The 21,695-nt window shown below is 43.5% G+C and overlaps 1 protein-coding gene across 2 annotated transcripts in view; it reads left to right on the top strand.

The window, feature by feature from the left end:
• GUCY1A2 (guanylate cyclase 1 soluble subunit alpha 2) overlaps positions 1-21,695 on the top strand; it is a 270,795-nt gene that overhangs the window by 161,795 nt on the left and 87,305 nt on the right. For both annotated transcript variants that reach the window (XM_089775679.1, XM_089775680.1), the window contains one exon: positions 13,604-13,747. In XM_089775679.1, coding sequence (XP_089631805.1) covers positions 13,604-13,747 — 144 coding nt within the window. The remainder of the gene's footprint in view (positions 1-13,603; positions 13,748-21,695) is intronic.

Here is a 21,695-nt window from a genome sequence, read left to right as displayed (position 1 = left end):
CAGATTGTGTATAGCAATCAATGTCTGAGTTGTGCTTTTTTTTTTTTTGGAATAGTATAATAATATTCTTTTGTACAGAAGGCCCTGATTCAGCACACTGTGTGAAGTCCTGCCTAATTTAAAACACAAGTAGCCCCATTGACTTCAGTTGAATTATTCACACGTTTAAACTAAGGCACATGCTTAAGAACCTTGTGTTCCAAAGCCCACATTTATACATGTCCTTAATTCCATCCCCATTCAGGATAACACATATGCACATGTTCATCTCTCATCAGGGCTGGCCATGACTGGAGATCAGACATATGGGGAGGAGGATCAGCACTCTAAGGTGCTTGGCTGGCTGGTGCTTGTTTTCATGTACAAAGTCTCACTCAAATGGTATCAGGAAGGGATTTTCTCCCAGGGAGATTGGCAGTGACATGGGGGCAGTTTGTGAGTGCAGGGCATTTGCCAGAATTATCTGGATATATTTCAATGAACTCATTTCGTATTTTCAGGGCACTTGATATATCTTGGTCCCTCTTGTTCTCTGCCTCGTGAGAATATATATCTTGGGCTAATTGTGATTGTTGAGTCTTGTGTTTGGGTGCTAGGTGGTGTTGGTGGCCTGTGATATACAGGAAGTAAGAGTAGATAGTTGGTAATCCCTTTTGTCTTTAATCAATATGACTTCACTGGGATTTAAACATATACATGTGGGTGCTCTCCTGACCAAAGATGCTTTTTTTGAGTTAGGGACCTAATACTCAGGTCTTTAAAGCTAGAGATAGGTATAGATATTAAATCACAGCCAATGAGATTGTTAGTGAATTGAAATTCCTTCGATATTTTCTGGAATGTGAAACAGGCAAATTCAGTAGATATAACATGGGTTGTAAAAGACAGTGAAAGAATTTAAAAATTTTTATCTAAGGGTAAATGAAAATCAGGTTCTCCCTTTTTGTGGTGCTAATTACCAGTGGCCAGATCTCTCAGTCCAATAACTGGTGTGCACACCATAGCTAAGTAGCTGGTGCAGGAAAGGTTATTAATAAAGGTTGGCAGAATTTTTGGCCAAAATCTTTTTCCTCTGAAAAATGCAGGTACGGGTTGACCAAAATATTTCATGTACAGTCAGTCCCCGGGTTACGTACAAGATAGGGACTGTAGGTTTGTTCTTAAGTTGAATCTGTATGTAAGTCGGAACTGGCGTCCAGATTCAGCCGCTGCTGAAACTGACCGCCAGTTCTGACTTACATGCAGATTCAACTTAAGAACCCCAAGTCCCCAAGTCAGCTGCTGCTGAAACTGATCAGCGGCTGATTCCAGGAAGCCCGGGGCAGAGCAACTCTGCCTCGGGCTTCCTGTAGTCAGCAATGGTCAGTTTCAGCAGCGGCTGACTTGGGGACGCCTGGGGCAGAGCAGCTGGGGTGCTGCTGGGTTGGTCCGGTAGCGCCGAGGAGCGGCGCTACTGGACCAACCCAGCAGCACCCCAGCTGCTCTGCCCCAGGCGTCCTGATTCAGCCGCTGCTGAAACTGACCAGCAGCGGCAGAATCAGGACGCCTGGGGCAGAGCAGCTGGGGTGCTGCCGGGTTGGTCCAGTAGTGCCCGGAGCGGCGCTGCGGGACCAACCGGCAGCGCCCCAGCTGCTCTGCCCCAGGGTCCACAACAAAAGCCTGGTCTGCTGGGGGGGACACACTAGCTGCGCCCCCACAGCAGACCAGGGACACGGGGAGCAAAGCTGCAGCGGCGGGGTGCTGCGCCTCTGAGGCTTTGCTCTGGCACGGGACCGTCGCGGCTGCGGCTTTGCTCCCGGTGCCCCTGGTCTGCTGGAGACGGTCCCCAGCAGATCAGGGGCACCGGGAGCAGCTTTTCTCGCCCCAGAGGTCGAGGTGGCGGACCACTGCCTGTGAGCTCCGGGGTGAGAAAGCCCCGTTCGTAAGTGCGGATCCGACATAAGTCGGATCCGCGTAAGTTGGGGACTGCCTGTATTCATTTTGATAATGGCAAATTCTTTTGGTTGGGTGGCAGTGGGGAGAAGCTGAAAATAATTTGATAAAATATTTTTTTTTCATTTTTTGAATGAAATATTTACGTTTTCCAGGCTGAATATTTTAATTTTATTCTCAGCATATTTAATTTAATTTTTTATACCAAACAGCAGAAACAAAAATACCACTCTCCTTCTATCTCCATTACCCCTCCATGGCAGTGCAAAGCAGCTGTGGCTAAAGAAAAGGCAGCATAGACATGATGCCCCTTCATCTTTCTTAGCTCTTTGTAAAAACCCATTCTGGTTATTTGCACCTTGTATAAGTTAGAGCACCTGAGTGCTGCTCTGTAACATCAGCCTATGATGAGGAACCCTGGCAGGAACAGAGGAATGCCTTTGACTTGCAGTTTATGTAGTCTTTGCCAAACCCAGAGTGTGGTCCAAGTGTGTCATTAATTTAATGTTAGCCTTCAAACTCACAGGCTGTGTCTAGACTGGCAAGTTTTTCTGGAAAATCATCTGCTTTTCCAGAAAAACTTGCCAGCTGTCTACACTGACTGCTTGAATTTCCGGAAAAACACTGACAATCTCATGTAAAATCATCAGTGCTTTTCCGGAAAAACTATGCTGCTCCCGTTTGGGCAAAAGTCTTTTTCCAAAAGACTTTTGCACAAAAGGGCCAGTGTAGACAGAATAGTACTGTTTTCCGCAAAAATGCCCCAATCGTGAAAAAGGCGATCAGGGCTTTTTTGCGGAAAACCGCGTCTAGATTGGCCACGGACGCTTTTCTGCAAAAAGTGCTTTTGTGGAAAAGCATCCTGCCAATCTAGACGCACTTTTCTGAAAATGCTTTTAATGGAAAACTTTTCCATTAAAGCATTTTCAGAAATTCATGCCAGTGTAGACGTAGCCACACTGTATTTGACAGTGTGGTTTAGAGGCAAAATCAGGTGGTGTTGGCTCAAAACCTGATCATATGGTTTTCTTAGGGCATGACTTCAGTGCAAAGTTAGTTTGAATTATCTTTAAGTCAGTCTAGTGACAGTAGTCATACTACAAAATAACACTCAAGCTGTTGTGTCCACATTCTCACTTATATGCAATACTAAGGCTTTGTCATATTAATTTAGATGGAATTTATAGGTTAAAAGTTAGCATAACGTAGTCACTATCTAATATTAAACAGTGTTAAATAAGGTCTGGGCTTGAGTATATAGTGACCTCAGCCATCTTAGTACAATGGCAAACACAGCATTAAGATCCTCCTAATCTTTTATTAAAGATGCAGAAAAGGAAAAGCAGTAAACATATTTGAAATATAAAGGCTTTCACTTGTTCCATTTCCCTTTAGCTTGAGAGAGCTTTAGAGGGCAAAGACCCCTTGTCTCTTGGCTGGTGTTAAAGATGGTAATAATGATTATCCCAAGTGGTGTTTGGGACTCAGGTGGAGCCACTAGGGATCACCTTGCACCCGCTCTCTCTGGCCTCTTGTGATCAGCACATCTCTCTGGGTCAGGATGGCAGGATGGCAGTCAAGAGGATAAAGTTCACTCCAGCAGTCTCTGTTCTTCTTTTGTTCTTTCATGCTTTCCCCACAAAATCTTTATTTTAAGGACTCAAAGAGAGTGATGGGTAGAATAGCTCAGCCATTCGTTGTATTAACTCATTTTTGTGGGGTAAGCAGTGAGGTGGTAAAGTTTGCAGATGATACCAAACTGTTCAGGATAGTCAAGACAGAAGCAGACTGTGAGGGACTCCAAAAAGATCTCACCAAACTGAGTGATTGGGCAACAAAATGGCAAATGAAATTTAATGTGGATAAGTGTAAAGTAATGCACATCGGGAAAAATAACCCCAACTATACTTACAGTATGATGGGGGCTAATTTGGCTATGACAAATCAGGAAAGAGATCTTGGAGTTATCGTGGATAGTGCTCTGAAAACTTCCACACAGTGTGCGGCGACGGTTAAAAAGGCAAATAGGATGCTAGGAATTTTTAAGAAAGGGATAGAAAATAAGACCCAGAATATCTTACTGCCCCTGTATAAACCTATGGTACGCCCACATCTTGAATACTGTGTACAGATGTGGTCTCCTCACCTCAAAAAAGATATTTTGGCCTTGGAAAAGGTTCAGAAAAGGGCAACTAAAATGATTAGGGGTTTGGAACGGGTCCCATATGAAGAGAAGTTAAAGCGACTGGGACTTTTCAGTTTAGAAAAGAGGAGACTGAGGGGGGATATGATAGAAGTATATAAAATCATGAGTGGTGTGGAGAGGGCGGATAAAGAAAAGTTATTTATTAGTTCCCATAATAGAAGAATTAGAGGACACCAAATGAAATTAATGGGCACCAGGTTTAAAACTAATAAAAGAAAGTTCTTCTTCACACAGTGTGTAGTCAACCTGTGGAACTCCTTGCCAGAGGAGGCTGTGAAGGCTAGGACTATAACAGAGTTTAAAGAGAAGCTGGATAACTTCATGGAGGTTAGGTCCATAAAAGACTATTAGCCAGGGATAGCAATGGTGTCCCTGGCCTCTGTTCATCAGAGGCTGGAGAAGGATGGCAGGAGACAAATCGCTTGATCATTGTCTTCGGTCCACCCTCTCTGGGGCACCTGGTGCTGGCCACTGTCGGCAGACAGGCTACTGGGCTAAATGGACCTTAGGTCTGACCCAGTATGGCCGTTCTTATGTTCTTATATTAATTAAGCCTAGTGTGTGACATCAAATTTGGATCATTAACTTCCAACTCCACATCTCTTGTTTGAAACAAGTATAATTTCAACAGAGTCCTTGAATGACAGCAACACAGCATTTTAGTTTAGATTGATTCCATTATTCAGTCTCCCTTTCATACCTTTCCCCATCAGCGCTTTTTGTTATATGTTATTGTTACATCAAATGCATTGTTACATAGTTTTTATAGTTGAGCTCACAAATCAGGTTAATTTGTAGTTGCATTTGTCACAACAGACTTCTGTGCATATATTATAAATCTCAGCACTGCTTTAAGCTGAGCCTCTCTATAGGTTCTTTCCCAGCAAATCGCTGGAGAACTTGTCTGTCCTTCCTGGGTAGATGGAAGGATCTGTGGGAAGGAAGGCACGGGAGGAGAAGCATCACTTAAGTGGAGTTAGCCTGAGTGAGTCCACATTCCAGAACAGTCATGTTATGTTTGCAGCTGGCATGTTGTGTTACCTTGATGTTAAGCTACATGCCAACAGCCCAGCCAAATTGAGTTAAAATCACAGCTACGCTAAGGTTACGTCTATACAACACGTTTTTTGCACAAAAACAGCTGTTTTTGCACAAAAACCTGCAGAGCGTCCACACCTCAAGCATGTTTTATGCAAGAAAATTTATAGTAGAACAGCAGAACAGAGGGCTTTTTGTGGAATAGGCATACCTCTTTCTATAAGGAATAACTCCTTCTAGAGCAAGAGTTCTTGCACAAAAAGGTATGTGTGGATGCTCAACAGGGGTTTCTTGCGCAAAAAGAGCCTGTCAGAAAAAGTACAGGTGCTCTCATGGCCATTCTGTTAATGGCAATCAAAGCTTTCTTGCGCAAGAGCATCCATGCAGTGTGGGCACTCTCTTGTGCAAAAGCGCGTTTTTGGGATGTGCTTTTGTAGTATGGACACACTTCTTGTGCAAAAAGCCTGCAGTGTAGATGTAGCCTAAAGTTTAAGGGGTTTTGTGTGTGGAAGGGAATCAAGTCGAGGCAACCTGAGTTATAACTGGAGTTAACTTTGCAATGAAGATAGGTCACCTTTTTCCTGATATTTGTGTTTTTACAAAACAGAATTGAGAAGACTAGCTTAGAGTATGTCTATATTTCAGGCTGGGCTATGATTTGCAGTTCAAGACGACATGCTAATGCTAGCCCTCATTAAGATAATAGGCTAAAAATAGAGTGTAGCTATGACAGAGTGGGAAAAGGTACAGGCTAGTCATGCTGAGAATGATTTTAAGGTCTTGTGGTGGTTAGCCTCTTCTACCTTTGGTGCTGTTTGTGGCTATGCTCTGTTTTGGTGCATTAGCTCAATGAGAACTAAGGCAAGTATGTCTCCTGGAGCAGGGAAACAGCCCTGCTTTGAGTATAGACATACCTTAGATGTGCATAATGGGGAAGTGACTTGGTTAGATGGATCCATAGTATGATGTGACAAAGTGTCTCCACATCTTGGAGATTATTTTGGGAACAAAACTGAAGATGTCTGTAATTGGACCATCAGGGCTACAGTATAAAGTGATGTCTAAGGGGGGAAGGAAAGCTACAAAGGAAAATCTGTAAACTGCAGGTTTTCTTTCAGAAAAAGAGAGTCTTGAATTGTCAGACCAGATTCTTTTACAGTTGGTTCTCTTTAATATTAAGCAAAGAGATTATTAATAGTCTTTTTGAGGTGGGTGTAATTTAAAGCCATTTTAAGAAAAAAAAACCCCACGTGCTTATTCACTGTTCTTAAGAAAAATAGTGACAAGTGCTCAGCTACAAATGTGTTAATCTAAACTGTCTATTAAGCATTTACAGAGAACTTGATGAGAGAGGCAGGATCACAATGGCAGCCTGTTACCCCCACAGCAGCTCCTGCTTCTAGTGGATTTATTTTGTTCATTGCATCAGATAGGCCACAACAGTAACGGTGATTACATTTTGCAATGTTTATTGCTATAGAAAACTTTGAAGAAGGTGCTTAATAGATTGCACAGTGCATCAGGATTCCCAGGAGTGTCAGATGGAAATCTTTATCTCTTCCTTTGGCAGGCTTCTTGTTTCAAACACAAGATGCTATTTTGTACTCCCCTGTGTAAAGAAGCCTGGGAAATTGTCTGTGACACTCTAGTTCTTATATTACTTTTACGCATTCAGCTAATGTTTGCTGCTAATTCATTCCTTCATGAGGATGCAACTAAAAATAGTTGTTACTTATACTCCTGCTCCCTTCTGAGTTAGGACTGGAGTCAGCACTGGAATAGGGGACATTTATGCTGCTGAAGGTTCCATTTATTTAGATTATCAGGATAATGAAGAGCCTCGCCATTAGTGGTTATTAAAGATCCCATGACACTTTCTCCAAGAGATCAAGTACTAGCTCCTATATACTGGCCTAATTCTAATTAGGACGCTTACATCCTACCAACAGTACTTAAAATTTTCACTGAATTTTCAATCCCACTTTGTATTAAGGTACCATTTGTAATTGAATACATGAATGATTAATGATTAACATGTTTAATCTATATCCCTAACATCTATTAATGATGCATATAACCTGAATATGAAGTGACTGAACTGTTAATTGGACAAGATATCTTTGTTTGCTTCAAGCTCTAAACTCTTATACACTATGGCTGTGTGCTGCTAAGCAGTTGCTGTATTCTATCCCAATTTCAAGATTAGAACTGAATTGCTGATTTACAAAAAAAATATTTCAATGATTTATGTATTTAAACTTGAGGGCCTAAAGCTCTACAGAAATCACTGTGATCATTACTGGTCACTACAGAAAACAGTGTGAACCTTTCCAATGTCTTGAATGGACTTTAATACAGGCTTTTATATAACAATATAACTATTTCAAAATCCTCACCATCAATGGTTAATTAAACACAGAAATTCAATCATAAATTATATTTAGCTCAAGCTAATAGCTGGAAACTGGTTTCTGTCTTAGATATGTCTTAATACTGTTCATATAAAACTACAGTCTTGCTTATGAATTTTGGGAGTGGCATTAGGTAAGGAAGGAATTGTCTAGTAAAGACAAAATAATGTGTTGATTTAGGGCTCTTCTGTACACTGTTGTGCAAATACAGCATGCTTACACCATTCTTCTGTAAAAACACATACAAAATCCTATATTAAAAGAATATGAAGGTTGTAAAATCAAGGACTCAGAATTCAGGAAATGCCAACAAATTTATTAAAATCCAGTCATAAGCACAGCAGAAATAGTTAAAGGTTGGCAAAGTTATAAGCAGCTGACAATAGACTTATAATGAAAAGAGTTAGGCAAGCTTCACAGTAGGAATTGCTACCAGGTCCATGTGTAAAGTCAGTCTTAGTAATTTTGGTGATTCACATTTCACCATTAACGAGAGAAGAACCTGATGGCAGTGAGGGCCCCTAAGGGATGGAGTCACATATACACCAGTGATTGTATTTGTGTCCCATTCATACCCCTAATATTATCATCACTGGGCAGCTTGATTCCCTTATGCTGACAGTACATGCAGAAACGTGCAGGCACAGATCTCCTTTTTCAGCCTGGAAAAGAGCCACCAGAGAGGGAATATGATAGAGGTCTATAAAATCATGACTGATGTGGAGAAGGTAAATAAGGAAGTGCTATTTACTCCTTCTTGTAACACAAGTACTAGGTGTCAACAAATGAAATGAATAGGCAGCAGGTTTAAAACAAATACAAGGAAGTATTTCTTCACACAAGATATACTGGCTACATCTAGACTGGCATGATTTTCTGGAAATGCTTTTAATGGAAAAGTTTTCCATTAAAAGTATTTTCGGAAAAGAGCATCTAGATTGGCATGGACGCTTTTCTGCAAAAGCACTTTTTGCGGAAAAGCATCCGTGGCCAATCTAGACGCGCTTTTGCGCAAAAAAGCCCTAATTGCCATTTTCGCGATCGGGGCTTTTTTGCGCAAAACAAATCTTAGCTGTCTAAACTGGCCCTTTTGTGCAAAACTTTTGCACAAAAGGGACTTATGCCCGAACGTGAGCAGCATAGTATTTCCGAAAAAGCACTGATTTCTTACAGTAGGAAGTCAGTGATTTTGCGGAAATTCAAGCGGCCAGTGTAGACAGCTGGCAAGTTTTTCCGGAAAAGCCGCTGATTTTCCGGAAAAACTGGCCAGTCTAGACACAGCCACTATGTCTAGACTGCAGGCTTCTTTCGGAAGAAGCATTTCTGGAAAAGATCTTCTGAAAAAACTTCTTCCAAAAGAGAGTGTCTACACAGCAAAAGCGCATCAAAAAAGCGATCTGCTTTTTCGAAATAATTTAAGCTGTGATTACTATGGATGGAGTGGCCACCAGGGCACCTGTGCTTTTTCCTCTTTCCTCTTCTTTTGAAAGAATTCCCTCTACCCCATCCATACATGCCTTTTTCTGAAAGAGCTCTTTTGGAAAAAGGCTTCTTCCTCGTAGAAAGAGGTTTACCAATGTTGGAAAAACCCCTCTTCCAACTTTTTTTCTGAAAGAATACAATTGCAGTGTGGATGTAAGTGAAGGGTGTAGACCATACCTATAGTCAGCTGGTGGAACTCTTTGCCAGATGATGTTGTGAAGGCCAAAATTATAGTAGGCTTCAATAAAGAACAAGATAAATTCATTGAAGATGGGTCCATAAAGGGCTAATAGTCAGGCTGTCCAGAGATAGTGTGCATAGGCTTTGGCTTCTAGAAGCTGGGAATGGACGACAGGGAATGCATTTCTTGACGATTATCTGTTCCATTTATTCTGTCTGCAGAACCTAGCTTTGGTCACTGCTAGAAGACAGGATACTGGGCAAGGATAGACCTTTGGTCTGGCCCAGTATGGACATTCTTATGTTCTTATGTTAATCTAGTATTCTCCCATATAGGAGATGTTTCAAAACTATTCATATTTTGGCACTGATTTTTGTTGACTCATATATTCACTCATATGCATTGCCTCTGAGAGAACATATATGAATGTAATTTGGTCCTTAATTTTACTTACATATAAATGGATATTTCCATAGTGGGGAAGTCTGAAGAAATAAATAGTTGTATCTAAATTTAACATAAAAACTGGTTTGTGGGTCAAAATCTCTTCTTGTTTACACTGACTTCAGTGGAATTACTCTGAATTCATACCACTGTAAATAAGAGCAGAATTTGGCCCTAGTTTTTATTACAATAACCCAATCTCAATTCCTTAGGCTGTAATTTCCTATTTGTGTTCATTCTTGTTGTCATCTTTAATTTTAAGGTAGATTTGTTTGACTTTCTGCCCTTTCTTCTCTGTGATGCTGGCCTTTAGAAGTACAATATCATAATATTCAGATGGGTCCTTAAACACAAATCCAGAGCAAGCCTGGTTATGACTTTAAAGTGGTGCATTCATGCACCTCACCTTTCCCATCCACCCAAAATATCTATTCTTACCCACTCTACCCTCTCCGGCTGCTGGTGGTCCTGCTTTCCCTCCCCAGTGTCTCTAGGCATGTGGTGTCTATTTGCTTACCACATCCACTGGTGTGTGGGGAAAAGAACTCTGCTATTCTAGTGAGTAGGCAGGATGACAGCTTCTCACATATTACTGCAGCCAATGGCTTCCCTGAGAATGGGGCATGGGAAAGGGAGTGAGTAGGCAGAGGTGCCAATTGCTGTCTTCTCCATCCACATGTACCACAAGGAACTTCCTGAAGCGAGGGAAAAGTTTTAGCAGCTTTCGCAACCTTCTGCTGGTCTGCTTCTCTCTCTTGTAACCCTGTAAGGAGGTGTACAAATCCCACACTGGGATATAAGGGGTTAAGGAGTAGTTCTGGGACCAGCTGATGCCACCCCACTGCCTGCTGCAGCTGGAGGAGGAGCTTGAAAGGGAGCCAAAAAAATGAGAATGGGGGCAGAGCGGATAGGGGGACAGACCTATCTTGAGAGCTTTTGAAGAAGGATATAACAAAAGTCCTTACTGCAAGGGAGGAGTGTACAAGCAGCAGCTACACCAGGTCCTAGAAGAGGCGAGGTGAGAGGGCTCTTTCTGTCTTGGGCTAAAGGCTGAAGGAAGTCTGGGAGGCTGAGTTCTGAGCTGGGAGCCTGACTGGAGATGGGGGCTGATCAGGAGCTAAAGCCTGGCTGAACTCTGCATAAAAGGAGAGTGACATACCGTAGGTAGACAGATTGCAATACAGAAACTGGGACCATTGTGAAGCTGGGTTGAACCTGCAAAGAAGATGGCTAGAGGCTGAGCCAAGCTGGGCTGAAGAATCAGGGTCATTTTTACTGTTTTTTATTGGATTTTAAGCTAATAACTCTGAGGTTTGTGAGGAAGCAGGAGGTAGAAAGTGTCCTGTGGAGACATTCCCAAATTGCTCTGATGTATTTGCTATTATGGCCTCTCTGTGGAGAGAGAGGTTCCAGGCTCTCATACCAGCTCCTTTTCTCTCTTGGACAAGATATAGCCATTTTAAGCTGCTGAGTTAAGAAGGTGCCACCCTCTGGGAAATATACTTTAGAATGACCACAAGGGGATACAAGGAGCTAGAGATAGGGCCTGGGCCAGCTATAACCCCATTAGACCAGCAGGGGGGTAAGGCTGGAAACAAGGACCACTATCTACTGTATATTTGAGAGAGTTTGTCTATGTGTCCATCCATCTGTGTGTGTCTGTCTGACCTCCAGATTCAGGACATGCATCTCTCCCCCGCCTGTGCCCACTACAGCAGCCAGAGAGAGGCGCTTCTCACCTGGCCCCAAGCTGCTGCAGTGAGAAACGACTGGGGTTGTCCTATCTCCCTGAGGTTGCCTGCATACTGAAGCCTTCAGCTCCAACCCTACCCCAGAACAATGGTTTAAATGAAGAAAAACAAAACTTATTTGAGTTAAGGACCTAAGCAACATGAAGTAAAACTTCTAGTTCTCTGTATTTTGTTGGACTCCTTAGAAGGGGAGAACGTAATTGTTTACTTGTCTGGAGCACTGTTTTGCTATCTACTGAAAGGTCAACTAAGCTTCTGGATTGGGGCCCTGTCTAATGGTCAGAGGTAGGGGGTGATTTCAAAGTCTGTCTTATGCTGGTGCTTTACCAGGACTAGAAATTACTCAAGTTAAATGTCCTGATTTCTCACCTGTCAACCTTTGGACAAAATATAAGTAGATGTCCTGGGGACAAAAGGACCAGGCACAAAGTTGTTGCTTGGGTAGCTCCACAGTCAGTTCATTAATCTCTCCTCTCATGCTAATCTTTGCAGAATGCTTTTCTGCCCTTCTGTTAATAGAGCCAAGGGGAGGGAGAAAGACTGGTGGTGGATAGTACAACCTATATTAGTGCTTGTAAGCCAACAGTGCTTGACAGGGTATATCTACACTGCAATGTTATTTCGGGATACTGGAGTATCCAGAAATAGCTATTCCACATCTTCACAGCAAGTCCATTATTTCGGGCTCACTATGATGACGTCCCGGTAAACCTCACTCTACGAGGAGTAAGGGATGTTTCGGAATAGTGCTTTATTTCGAAATGTGGCGCTGTGAAGACAGCACCAAATGCTGAAATAAGCTATTTCTAAATAGCATCAAAATAAGATACACAATTTACATAGCTCAAATTGTGTATCTTATTTTGAGTTATGATGCAGTGTAGATGCACCCTGAGAGAGCACTGAAAGATTGTGCAGGGATCTGGCTACAGAAGTGTGGGCATACAAACTTTGCAAAAGCTGATTCTGTTACTGTAAGTGGAGGGTTACCAGGCTTGTTGGTTTCCTAAGCTGATTTTGTCCTGAGCCAGAAGGCACCCTTTGTTTCCTCTGCTCCCCTTACTCCAGCAAGTTGGCTTTCCCTGAGGAACACTGAGGCTACACTTATTTAGCTGCCCCCAATTCTCCCTTCTTATTGCTGAGAAGATGAAATATTCTTTAGCAGTATTATGGAGAAAGTGCAAGCCACATGCTAATGAATAATGAGTTCCTTTGGTTGCCCCATAGTGAGTGTTCGGTGTAGTAGAGGTCTATCTGCAAAAACAGGTGCTTTAGAGTACACATGCAACTGCTGTAGCTCTTGGAAATATCAGCTCAACGGTCTCCCTTTAGGATCAGTTCTTTCATTGATGCTGTTCAATGTGTACATCAAAGACCTGCCAGCTACACTCTCACACAAGTTTATCTATGCCAATGACATCTGCTACAGTTACCAAGCTTAGTCCTTCTTAGAAATTGAGAAGATCTTGAAAAGATATGAAACCAGTGAAGTAGATAGCCTATCAAAAAATAAAAGGTTTCAGCAAGGATGCATACCTTGGCAGACAGTAGCCATCAATCTGCCCGAGTACCAGTGTGTATGTAATTATAAGAAACAAAAATTATAGGTAAGCTATAAAATCCCCTCTCTTGAGTTCTCGTAGACCTAAGAGGAGCAAGAGCTTAATGATAAGAGCTGTACTATTCACTTGTTTTTTATGGAAACATTTAGGCTCCTGTAACTATCATCTTAATGCATTTTTCTAATAGAGTAAATAAAAATTATGAATTATTACTGCGTAGTACAGTTCTTACTCCACAGCAGAAGAATAAATGGTGGCACCAGCTCTTAGCTGTAACTAGTTTCAGGTCTAACTCTAATACAGAAAATCCTATTTTCCTGTGGGGTAATGTTATCATATTCCATTTGATAGTGCACAGTGCTCTAGATTTAATGATCTTCTGCAGTTAATGATGATGAACAACTCTGCAATCAGATGTCAGGTTTTGACTGCGCCTGTTTGCAATCTCAGGTAATTACGCTCTGTTGTCTAATTGCTAACTTTATTGATGTTTTGCTGACAAGTTTTTAAGCAACATTTTGTGATTGCAGATAACTAATGGCACAGATTTCTGCTCATTATTATACTTTTACATTTGATTTCTCTGATTGCTGCAGGTGGAAACAATAGGTGATGCATATTGTGTTGCAGCAGGGCTCCATAGGAAGAGCCTTTGTCATGCGAAACCCATTGCTCTGATGGCTCTGAAGATGATGGAACTTTCAGAAGAGGTACTTACACCAGACGGGAGACCTATTAAGGTAAACTCATTGCTCTGTACTCTCAGCTAATTGCAGGAACCTATCAGTATGCTTGGTCAATCACAGTATGCCAGATTCTGCATGGTGATGCCAAGGAAGTCTGTTCTTAGTTATGAAAAATTTGCTGCATAATCAAGATGCCCCCGTATGTGGCAATGTGTCTTTTGTGCATATTAATTTTGTTGATATTCCTCAACAGTAACACAGGGCTCTCTCAGTCGATTGTCTCCACATCCCATTGCCAAACTGTGGATAACTCTTATTATTAAACTGTTAGTGGGTTACCTGCCCTCTCTGTCAGGCAGAACCTCCTTACCTCTTCATCTTTCATTGTTTCCTCATGGCCTGGTATCAGAGACTAGCAAGGTGAGAAAAACCATAGATCTTTTTGCAAGAAATCCCACTTCAGTCGGTGGCATATTTAGTAGTCATCACCTCAGCCAGCAGCACAAACACAATGCATCCACAGATGACCAGATATACATTTAACAAGCCATTTGTGCAGTTAGTGTAAATATTATTATAATTATGGTAGTGGTTTTCAATCGGGGTAGGTGTACTCGAGGCAAATCAGATGACCTAGGCAGATCAGACTCCTGAAAGCAGATCAGTAAGTTTAAGAACCACTGAATTATGATAACCACATACAGATTTTGCACATACAGTTATGAAAATTGGGCCCATATAAACAATGTTCATTCTGTAAAAATAATGTTCATGTAGTCTTATGAACTACATGTAATCATGATGAAATTTGAGATTTGGCTGCAGGTACAATAATTGGGTCTATTAAAAGGCTTGTTTTATATGCAACGTATCACATTCCATTGTGACTCACATTTCTCAGCTTGTAGATGAGACCTGGTATACAGTGAAAACATTTCTAGAGTTTTGTCACTTTCAATAGAGCTAACAATAGCAGAAGTTTGAGAGGAAAATGGAGGCCCTGATCCTGTATTCCTTGCACATGTTTCAATGTCTTGTGATTTATGATGTACTGAAAGATTTCTGGATTTAGCAGAGGAAGCAGGAGAGTGGTAGTCCTGCTAGCCTTCACACATCCTGTCACCACTGCTGTAATACAGAATCTTTTCTGTGATATATTTATTTCTGAAAGAGGTATTGCTAACAGCAAATGGATTGACATTGCAACTTTGATTAGTGGGCACATCCAAAGTTCCTGATTTATTTTTTACTTTATCCATATCCAGGCAAAATCCCAGTGTGGGTGTAGGCTTATGACATCAGATCTGACCTTTCATAAATATAATATGCAGTGCAGGAGTCCTCAAAACTATTTTGCTGGGCCCCCTTTGAAAATATTTCAGACTGTGGTAAACCACTCCTCCCCTCATAATATGTTAGCAAATTACTGAACATACTCGTAGAAGCGTACTCATGATATTGCCAACTTTCTCTTCCAACTGCTCCCAGCAATATATTTTGTGACCCCATGACTCCTTACAATAGTTTTGTGACCTACTTTTGGTTCAGGACCCCAATTTGAGAAATTCTGTAATAAGGTATACATTTATATATTTCTCATTCCAGAGGCCTTCATTTGATTTATATTGGACCCTCTTGGTTATACTATGAGCAGTGGGATTGTAGTTGTATGACAATTATGATTTAAAACAGCCTCATACATTTAAAAGGGCATTAATTGAATTCAAGATCTGTTTCTTATCTCCCTATGTTTCTTCTACATATGGTAGCAACATATTAATTTTAATAGCTAGAGTTAATACTATAAAAGGAATTCTCCAGAACATTGACTTTCAGAGATAAAGGTCACTCACTGCACATGCATCATTTAATGTACTAAAATCCATAAGCATTATTTTGGCATCACTTTTATCATGCTTAAAATGCTGCCTAATTATTTAATGTGTAGTATGTGTTCCAGTGAAATGAAAAGGTTTGCTGCTTAATTCTGACTGCTTAACTGTAATCTAGTGATTTATTTAATAATATTCTATTTGTAACCTTTCTAGTTTATCAGGAAGTGAAAAGCTTCACTTGTAAGCTTATTTTTAATGGTACTGCTCTTGCTGGATATGTTCATTGCAATTTTGGCCCAAGAGTTTTCCTGCAAAGTCATTCTCCAGTATTATCTGACTATTTTTGCAGTGTGCAAAGGTGGCACTAATAGTTTTGCAGGGAGAGAAAGAGGACTCAGAGGAAAAAGCTAACATTGATTTACATGAGGCTGCTAAAATTAACTCTACAATTATGTAGATTTGTTGTGTGCAGCTGTTCCTGTTGAAAGCATAAAAACGTTGCACTATAAGAGCAATTCAAAGCATGTTTTAAGGTATGTTGCTTAACAGAGGAAATATATCATGTCTCTATGAAATGACAATGTTATAATAGCATGGGAATTAGACATAGAAATGCTTTCATTAGGGTAGAAATGCAAACATATGCTGCTTCCCTTCTGGCCTCTGTTTGCTTGTTTACTAATGACTAGTTAATAACATCAGTAGTACAGAAAATAGCTTAGCTGATAGTCAGTTAAATTGCATTAGTTTATTGTCATTTAAATTTATCTGCTTAGATTGCAATGATATAAAGCAATACAGAATTGTCTTTTCCTTTCTTTCTTCATTATCAACAGGCTTGGTAGACTCTCATAGCTTGTGTACAACTCTGATATGATTCTACCAGCCTAATTCTGGATTTGTAAACTCTGCACTAAGATTGTGGTCTTTACATTAACACTGCTATATCAGTATATCATCTTGAAGGAAATAGGGTGTGTCTACACTACAGGGTTTTGTTAACAGAAGTGGCCTTTTGTTGACAAAACTATACCTACACTACCATCGTGTTCTGTCGACAGTAAGTCGACAGAATGCGGCAGTTTTGTCGACAGTGGTAAACCTCCTTTTACGAGGAAGAATGCCTTTGTCAACAGAGATCTGTCGACAAAAGGGTGTGTGTGGACACAGGGAGCCAGGTCTATCGAAAAAAAGGCTTCCAGGAAGAAGCCCTGGTAGACAGTCCATCTGCATGCCTGGCACCTCTATTGTTCCTGTCTGCAGCCATCTTTTAAAGGGATAGGCACCCTGCCAGCCATTAGTGGCAGGAAACCAGCCACAGCACATGGCCATTCCTGTCCCATAGGATCCCAGGCATGTCCCAGCCCCAAGACCGTCCTGGCCCTTCCAGGGATCCTCCTGAGGACCCATCCTGGGGCTCCAAATGCCAGGCACCAGCATGGTCTGGGACAGAAATAAAGAGCCTCCTCAAGGTGTGGTCTGAAGAGGAATCCTTACAAGCCCTCCATACATGCTGCAGGAATGCGGAAATGTATAGCTGCATTGCCCAGTGACTGGCCAGGAGAGGGCACCACTCCCGCACTCTGGAGCAAGTGCGGGCCAAAGTTAAAGAGTTGCGCCAGGGGTAAGTGAAGGCCCGAGATGAGAGCTCCTGCTCTGGGGCGACCCCATACTATTGCCCATACGACTTGGAGCTGGCACACATTCTCGGCTGTGGGGAAGCCCGGACACTGGTGTGTCTCTTGCAGTCTGGCTTGCTGGCCTGTGGTGGATGAACTAGAGCAGGAGCACGAGCAGTCCAGGGAATCTGGAGAGCAAGACCTGTTGCTGGAGGAGGAGGACGACGACAACACCGTGACCCTCACCCTGGAGCTGGTCACGCAGACCCCAGAGGCCTCCTAGGTGTTTTTGGACGTCGGGGAAGAACCAGTAGGTGAGTGCTGTGAGATTGTGCCACACACAGGGTGGGGGAGGTGGGTGCACAGTGGGTGATGCACAAAGGAAACATGTCATGCTCAGCCTGGACATCATGCAGCTGGCTGTGCATGTGCAAACACGTGCAGTGGTAGAGTGTGCCACGTGGGTGTGTGCCACGTGGTGCCAGGAGCCATTTCCAGAACCCACAGAGGTGGATTGGCAGTATGAGGGGGCATATGGTACCATTGGCACTTTGGGGCCCCTGTGATGCTCAGGTTGATGCCCAGCTCACACGTGGTGTTACTTTCACAACCTCTGAGTCCCCTGTCTGAAGGAGAGTCCCTTACAGCGAGGGCATGCCCTCGGGGACAGCTGTTGCACACATGACTGATTGTCTCTTCCTCTTTTCCTCCACAGGTGGGCCACCTGTGCAAGAGGGCTGCAGCACCCTAACCCTACCTCCATCTTGGGGCACAGGAGCCGCAGGCACTGGTGTGCTTATACAGAGGTTCTGAAGACGCATGTGGCAGCCCTGCAGGATCTCAACAAGACCCTGAAAGAGAGGACGGAGGCAGAGGCTCTGTGGCATGATCGCCTGCTAGAAGAGATGGTATAGCAGCACACTTCCATTTGTGCCACAATCCGTGAGGTCTGTGGCTTGCCTGCTCCTGTCCCTGGTACTGCTCCTCCGGTATGCCATGACCCTGCCCCACCAGACCCCCCTTCCCCACCACCACTCCCTTCTCCCCTTGCACCTCCCTCTCCCCCAGGCCCCTCGCTCCCCCAGCCCTCCTCTCCCTCTGGTCTTCCTCTCCCCCAGCCCTCCCAGACCCGTGTGCCTCCCCTCTCCTGTCCAGCACTCTGTCAGTTGCCCCACCCGACACCAAGGCCATAGTGGTCCCTGCACATGAGGCAGCAGGAGCTTGCGAGCAGGGAAGCACCGTCCCACCTGAACCCCCACCCCCCTCCAGGTTCTAAGCACCCTCCAGGTTCTAAGCCCCCCCACAACCCCAGTTACAGACAATGTTGGTTATTTAAGAAAATGTTTATTTTTGAATCAGAAACTTTGCTTTGAGAGAAAACTATGTACAATGAACAAAATATTTTATATTTTAGCAACATGTCTAGATGCTTTCTGTTAATGATACTGATAACAATAAAACAGAACTTATTCTTTTCAAACAAAACCTGGTGTTTATTATTTCTAGAAAGAGGGTGAGGGTGAGGGTTATGGAGGGAAGGTTGTATTGGGCAAGGCCAAGCCCCCAAAGAGGAGACCTTTGGGAGACTCAGTGGCCTTCTTCAGAGAATCGCTCCCTAAGGGCCTCCCGGATGTGAACGCCAGACTGGTGAGCCTGGCGGATGGCAGCTCTCCAGGGCTGCTCAAATTGCCTCTCCGTGCCATCAGCACCTGTGCCCCACCCTGGGAGGAAGGCCTCCCCTTTCCTCTCCATGAGGATACGGAGAACACAATGTGCGGCCACCACCTCAGGGATGTTGCATTCCCCCATTTCTAGCCGTGTGAGCAAGCAACGGAATCTCCCTTTTAAATGTCCAAATGCACATTCCACCTGGATGTGAGCTCGTCTGAGATGAGCATTAAACTGCTCCTTGCTCGCATCCAGGTGGCTGGTGTAGGGCTTCATCAGCCATGGCATCAGGGGGTAGGCGGCATCAGCCACAATGCATTTCCCCAAGGGCAAAGTCCTGATGCGGGAAAAATGTTCCTGCCTGCAGCCTCTGGTAGAGGTAGGAGTTCCTGAAGATGTGGGCATCATGTGCCCACCCCGACCACCCAACACAAATGTCAGTAAACTGTCCTCAGTGATTGACCAGGGCCTGGAGCACCATTGAAAAGTAGCCCTTCCTATTAATGAATTGGACTGCTCAATGGGGCGGTGCACGGATTGGGATGTGTGTCCCATCAAGCGCTCCTCCACAGTTCAGGAAGCCAAGGACAGCAAAGCTGGCCACGACGGTGTCCAGGTCTCCCAAACTGCCTGTTCATCAGGTCAGAATTGATGGCCCTCACCACCTGCAGAAAGAGACAAATAGACAGACAAGAAAAATGTTAGACTGAGTGCTTGAGCCCTTGGGAGGAGAATACCCCCAACCTACCCCCCCAAACACCCCAGGAATCCTCTCCTCAGGACCCCCCCCCCAGAGCAGCACAGGGTGAGTGGAGGAGCTCCTTCCTGCTCTCACTCCACCCCATCCCCCTCTCCTCCTTGCCCTTTCCTGACAGTCCCCCTTTTCACCCCCCCAGCAGTGACTGTCCCCCTAGAATGACTTACTTCCATCAAGACGGCCCTGATAGTAGACCTGCCCACACCAAACTGGTGTCCCTCGGAGCGGTAGCTGTCAGGCGTTGTGAGCTACCCTTCCAGAGAGCAATAGCGACCCTCTTTTCCAGGGGGATGGTGGCGCGCAGGTGCATGTCCTGTTGTTGGAGAGCAGGGGCGAGCAAGGCACACAGCTCCTGGAACATGGCCTTCCGCATCCAGAAGTTGTGGAGCCACTGCTGGTCGTCCCACAACACCATAATGAGCTGATCCCACCAGTCAGAGCTGGTGTCAAACCTCCAAAAACGCCTCTACAGGAAGAAGTTTGGAGGCAAGGGCATTGGTCCTGAATCCTGGGCGAAGCTTTCAAATCTCTGGTCCGGGTCCAGATGGGGAAGGAGCATCATGACTGTGTAATGCAGATGCAGCAGAACTTGCAGAATGATGGTGTGGGGCCAGCCCCCATGGCAAAAAAAGGGATCAAAATCAGAAAAAACTCCAAAAAACCCCAGACTGCTGTGGTGTCCCAGGAAGCAGGGCACTCACAGCAAGCACTGAAAAACCTTTTCTGTCCCTCTTGGAGGTAAGCAAGGCAGCTTCAGGAGCAGAGCAACAGCTGTTCAGCGGGCTCCCTTTAAGCACATGTCTCTGCAAAGGGCAGACAGCAGCACCAGGAAGTAAATGCTGCCCCCATGCCCTGCCAGAAGTGGTTCTGGGTGCTTTCTTTTGTCAACAGAGCATCCAGCAGTCTAGACGTTCTTTGTTGACAAAGCGGTTCACTTTTTTGATCTGCGTAATGCAGTCTAGACGCTCTTTGATGACAGAGGCTTTGTCAACAGTATCTGTTGTCAAAGCCTCTGTCGACAAAAGTCTGTAGTCTAGATGTACCCATAGAGAATAAAAATAACAGACAAATTCATATCTAGTATAATCATTTCCCTTAGTTCATTGTAGTTAAGAAAACTGATTTGGGACTCAGGTCCCATTCTGTGCTGTGATAGTTTTTCCATATGACCTTGAGGAAGTCACTGAATTTCCCATCTGTAAAATGTGGTTGACTGTTCTTTTCTCTCATTTCTTTGTCTTGTCTACTTAAATTGTTTTCTCTCAGTAGGGGGTCTATAAACTGATAAATAATAAATATTCATGATCCTGAACTCCCCATTGAAGAAAGGGGACCAGGGAGAAAAAGGGACTCCATGGAATTGGAATTGCTTACATATACAGTGAATTTAACAAAAAAAAAAAATTCATTCCAATTAGATGGCAGTCAACAGGAGAAATTTAGGCCAGGTCTTTACTCTCGGGAAGATTGATGCTGCCATGAGCGATCTTCCGGAGTTCGATTTAGCAAGTCTAATAAAACCCGCTAAATCAAACTCAAAGAGTGCCCCCTTTGGTGGCTGGTGCTTCTGCTCTTGCGAGGAGTAAGGGTAGTTGACAGAAGCATTTGCTCCTGTCGACTTCCCACTGTAGGGATGGAGGGGAAACTCAAATTAAGGTACATCAAGTCCAGCTACGTAATTCGCATTTGTTGTCTTCCAGGCATTAGTAGAGAAGCTGATTTAAAGGATAGGCTACTCAGATAACCCTGACAAGTGATTTGCATTCCACATGGCAGAGGATGGTGAAAAACATACAATGTCACTGCCAGTCTGACTGGAGGGAAAATTGCTTCCCAACCCCAGATAGGGTGATCAATTGGACTCTGAACATGTGTCCAAGAAACAGTCAGCCAAACACCTGAGAGAGAAGTGACTTGGTGTAACCTTAAAGCAGTGACCCTTCCTTTTCAGGGCCCTATCTCCATTTACAGCCATTTCTGATGCTTCTGATGAGAAGACAAAGAACAAAAACATTCAAACAACCCACCAGCATACTCTGTGGAGCATGAAAATTCTTTCCTGACCCTTGCTCTTCTCATAATTATATATGACATGATCTGTCTACTGAAAAGATCATACTTTT

Source organism: Pelodiscus sinensis, chromosome 1, assembly GCF_052426305.1.
Source record: "Pelodiscus sinensis isolate ZL-2025 chromosome 1, ASM5242630v1, whole genome shotgun sequence".
NCBI lineage: Eukaryota > Metazoa > Chordata > Testudines > Trionychidae > Pelodiscus > Pelodiscus sinensis.
The sequence above is the reverse complement of the archived record's forward strand: the minus strand, read 5'-3'. Positions and strand labels throughout refer to the sequence as shown.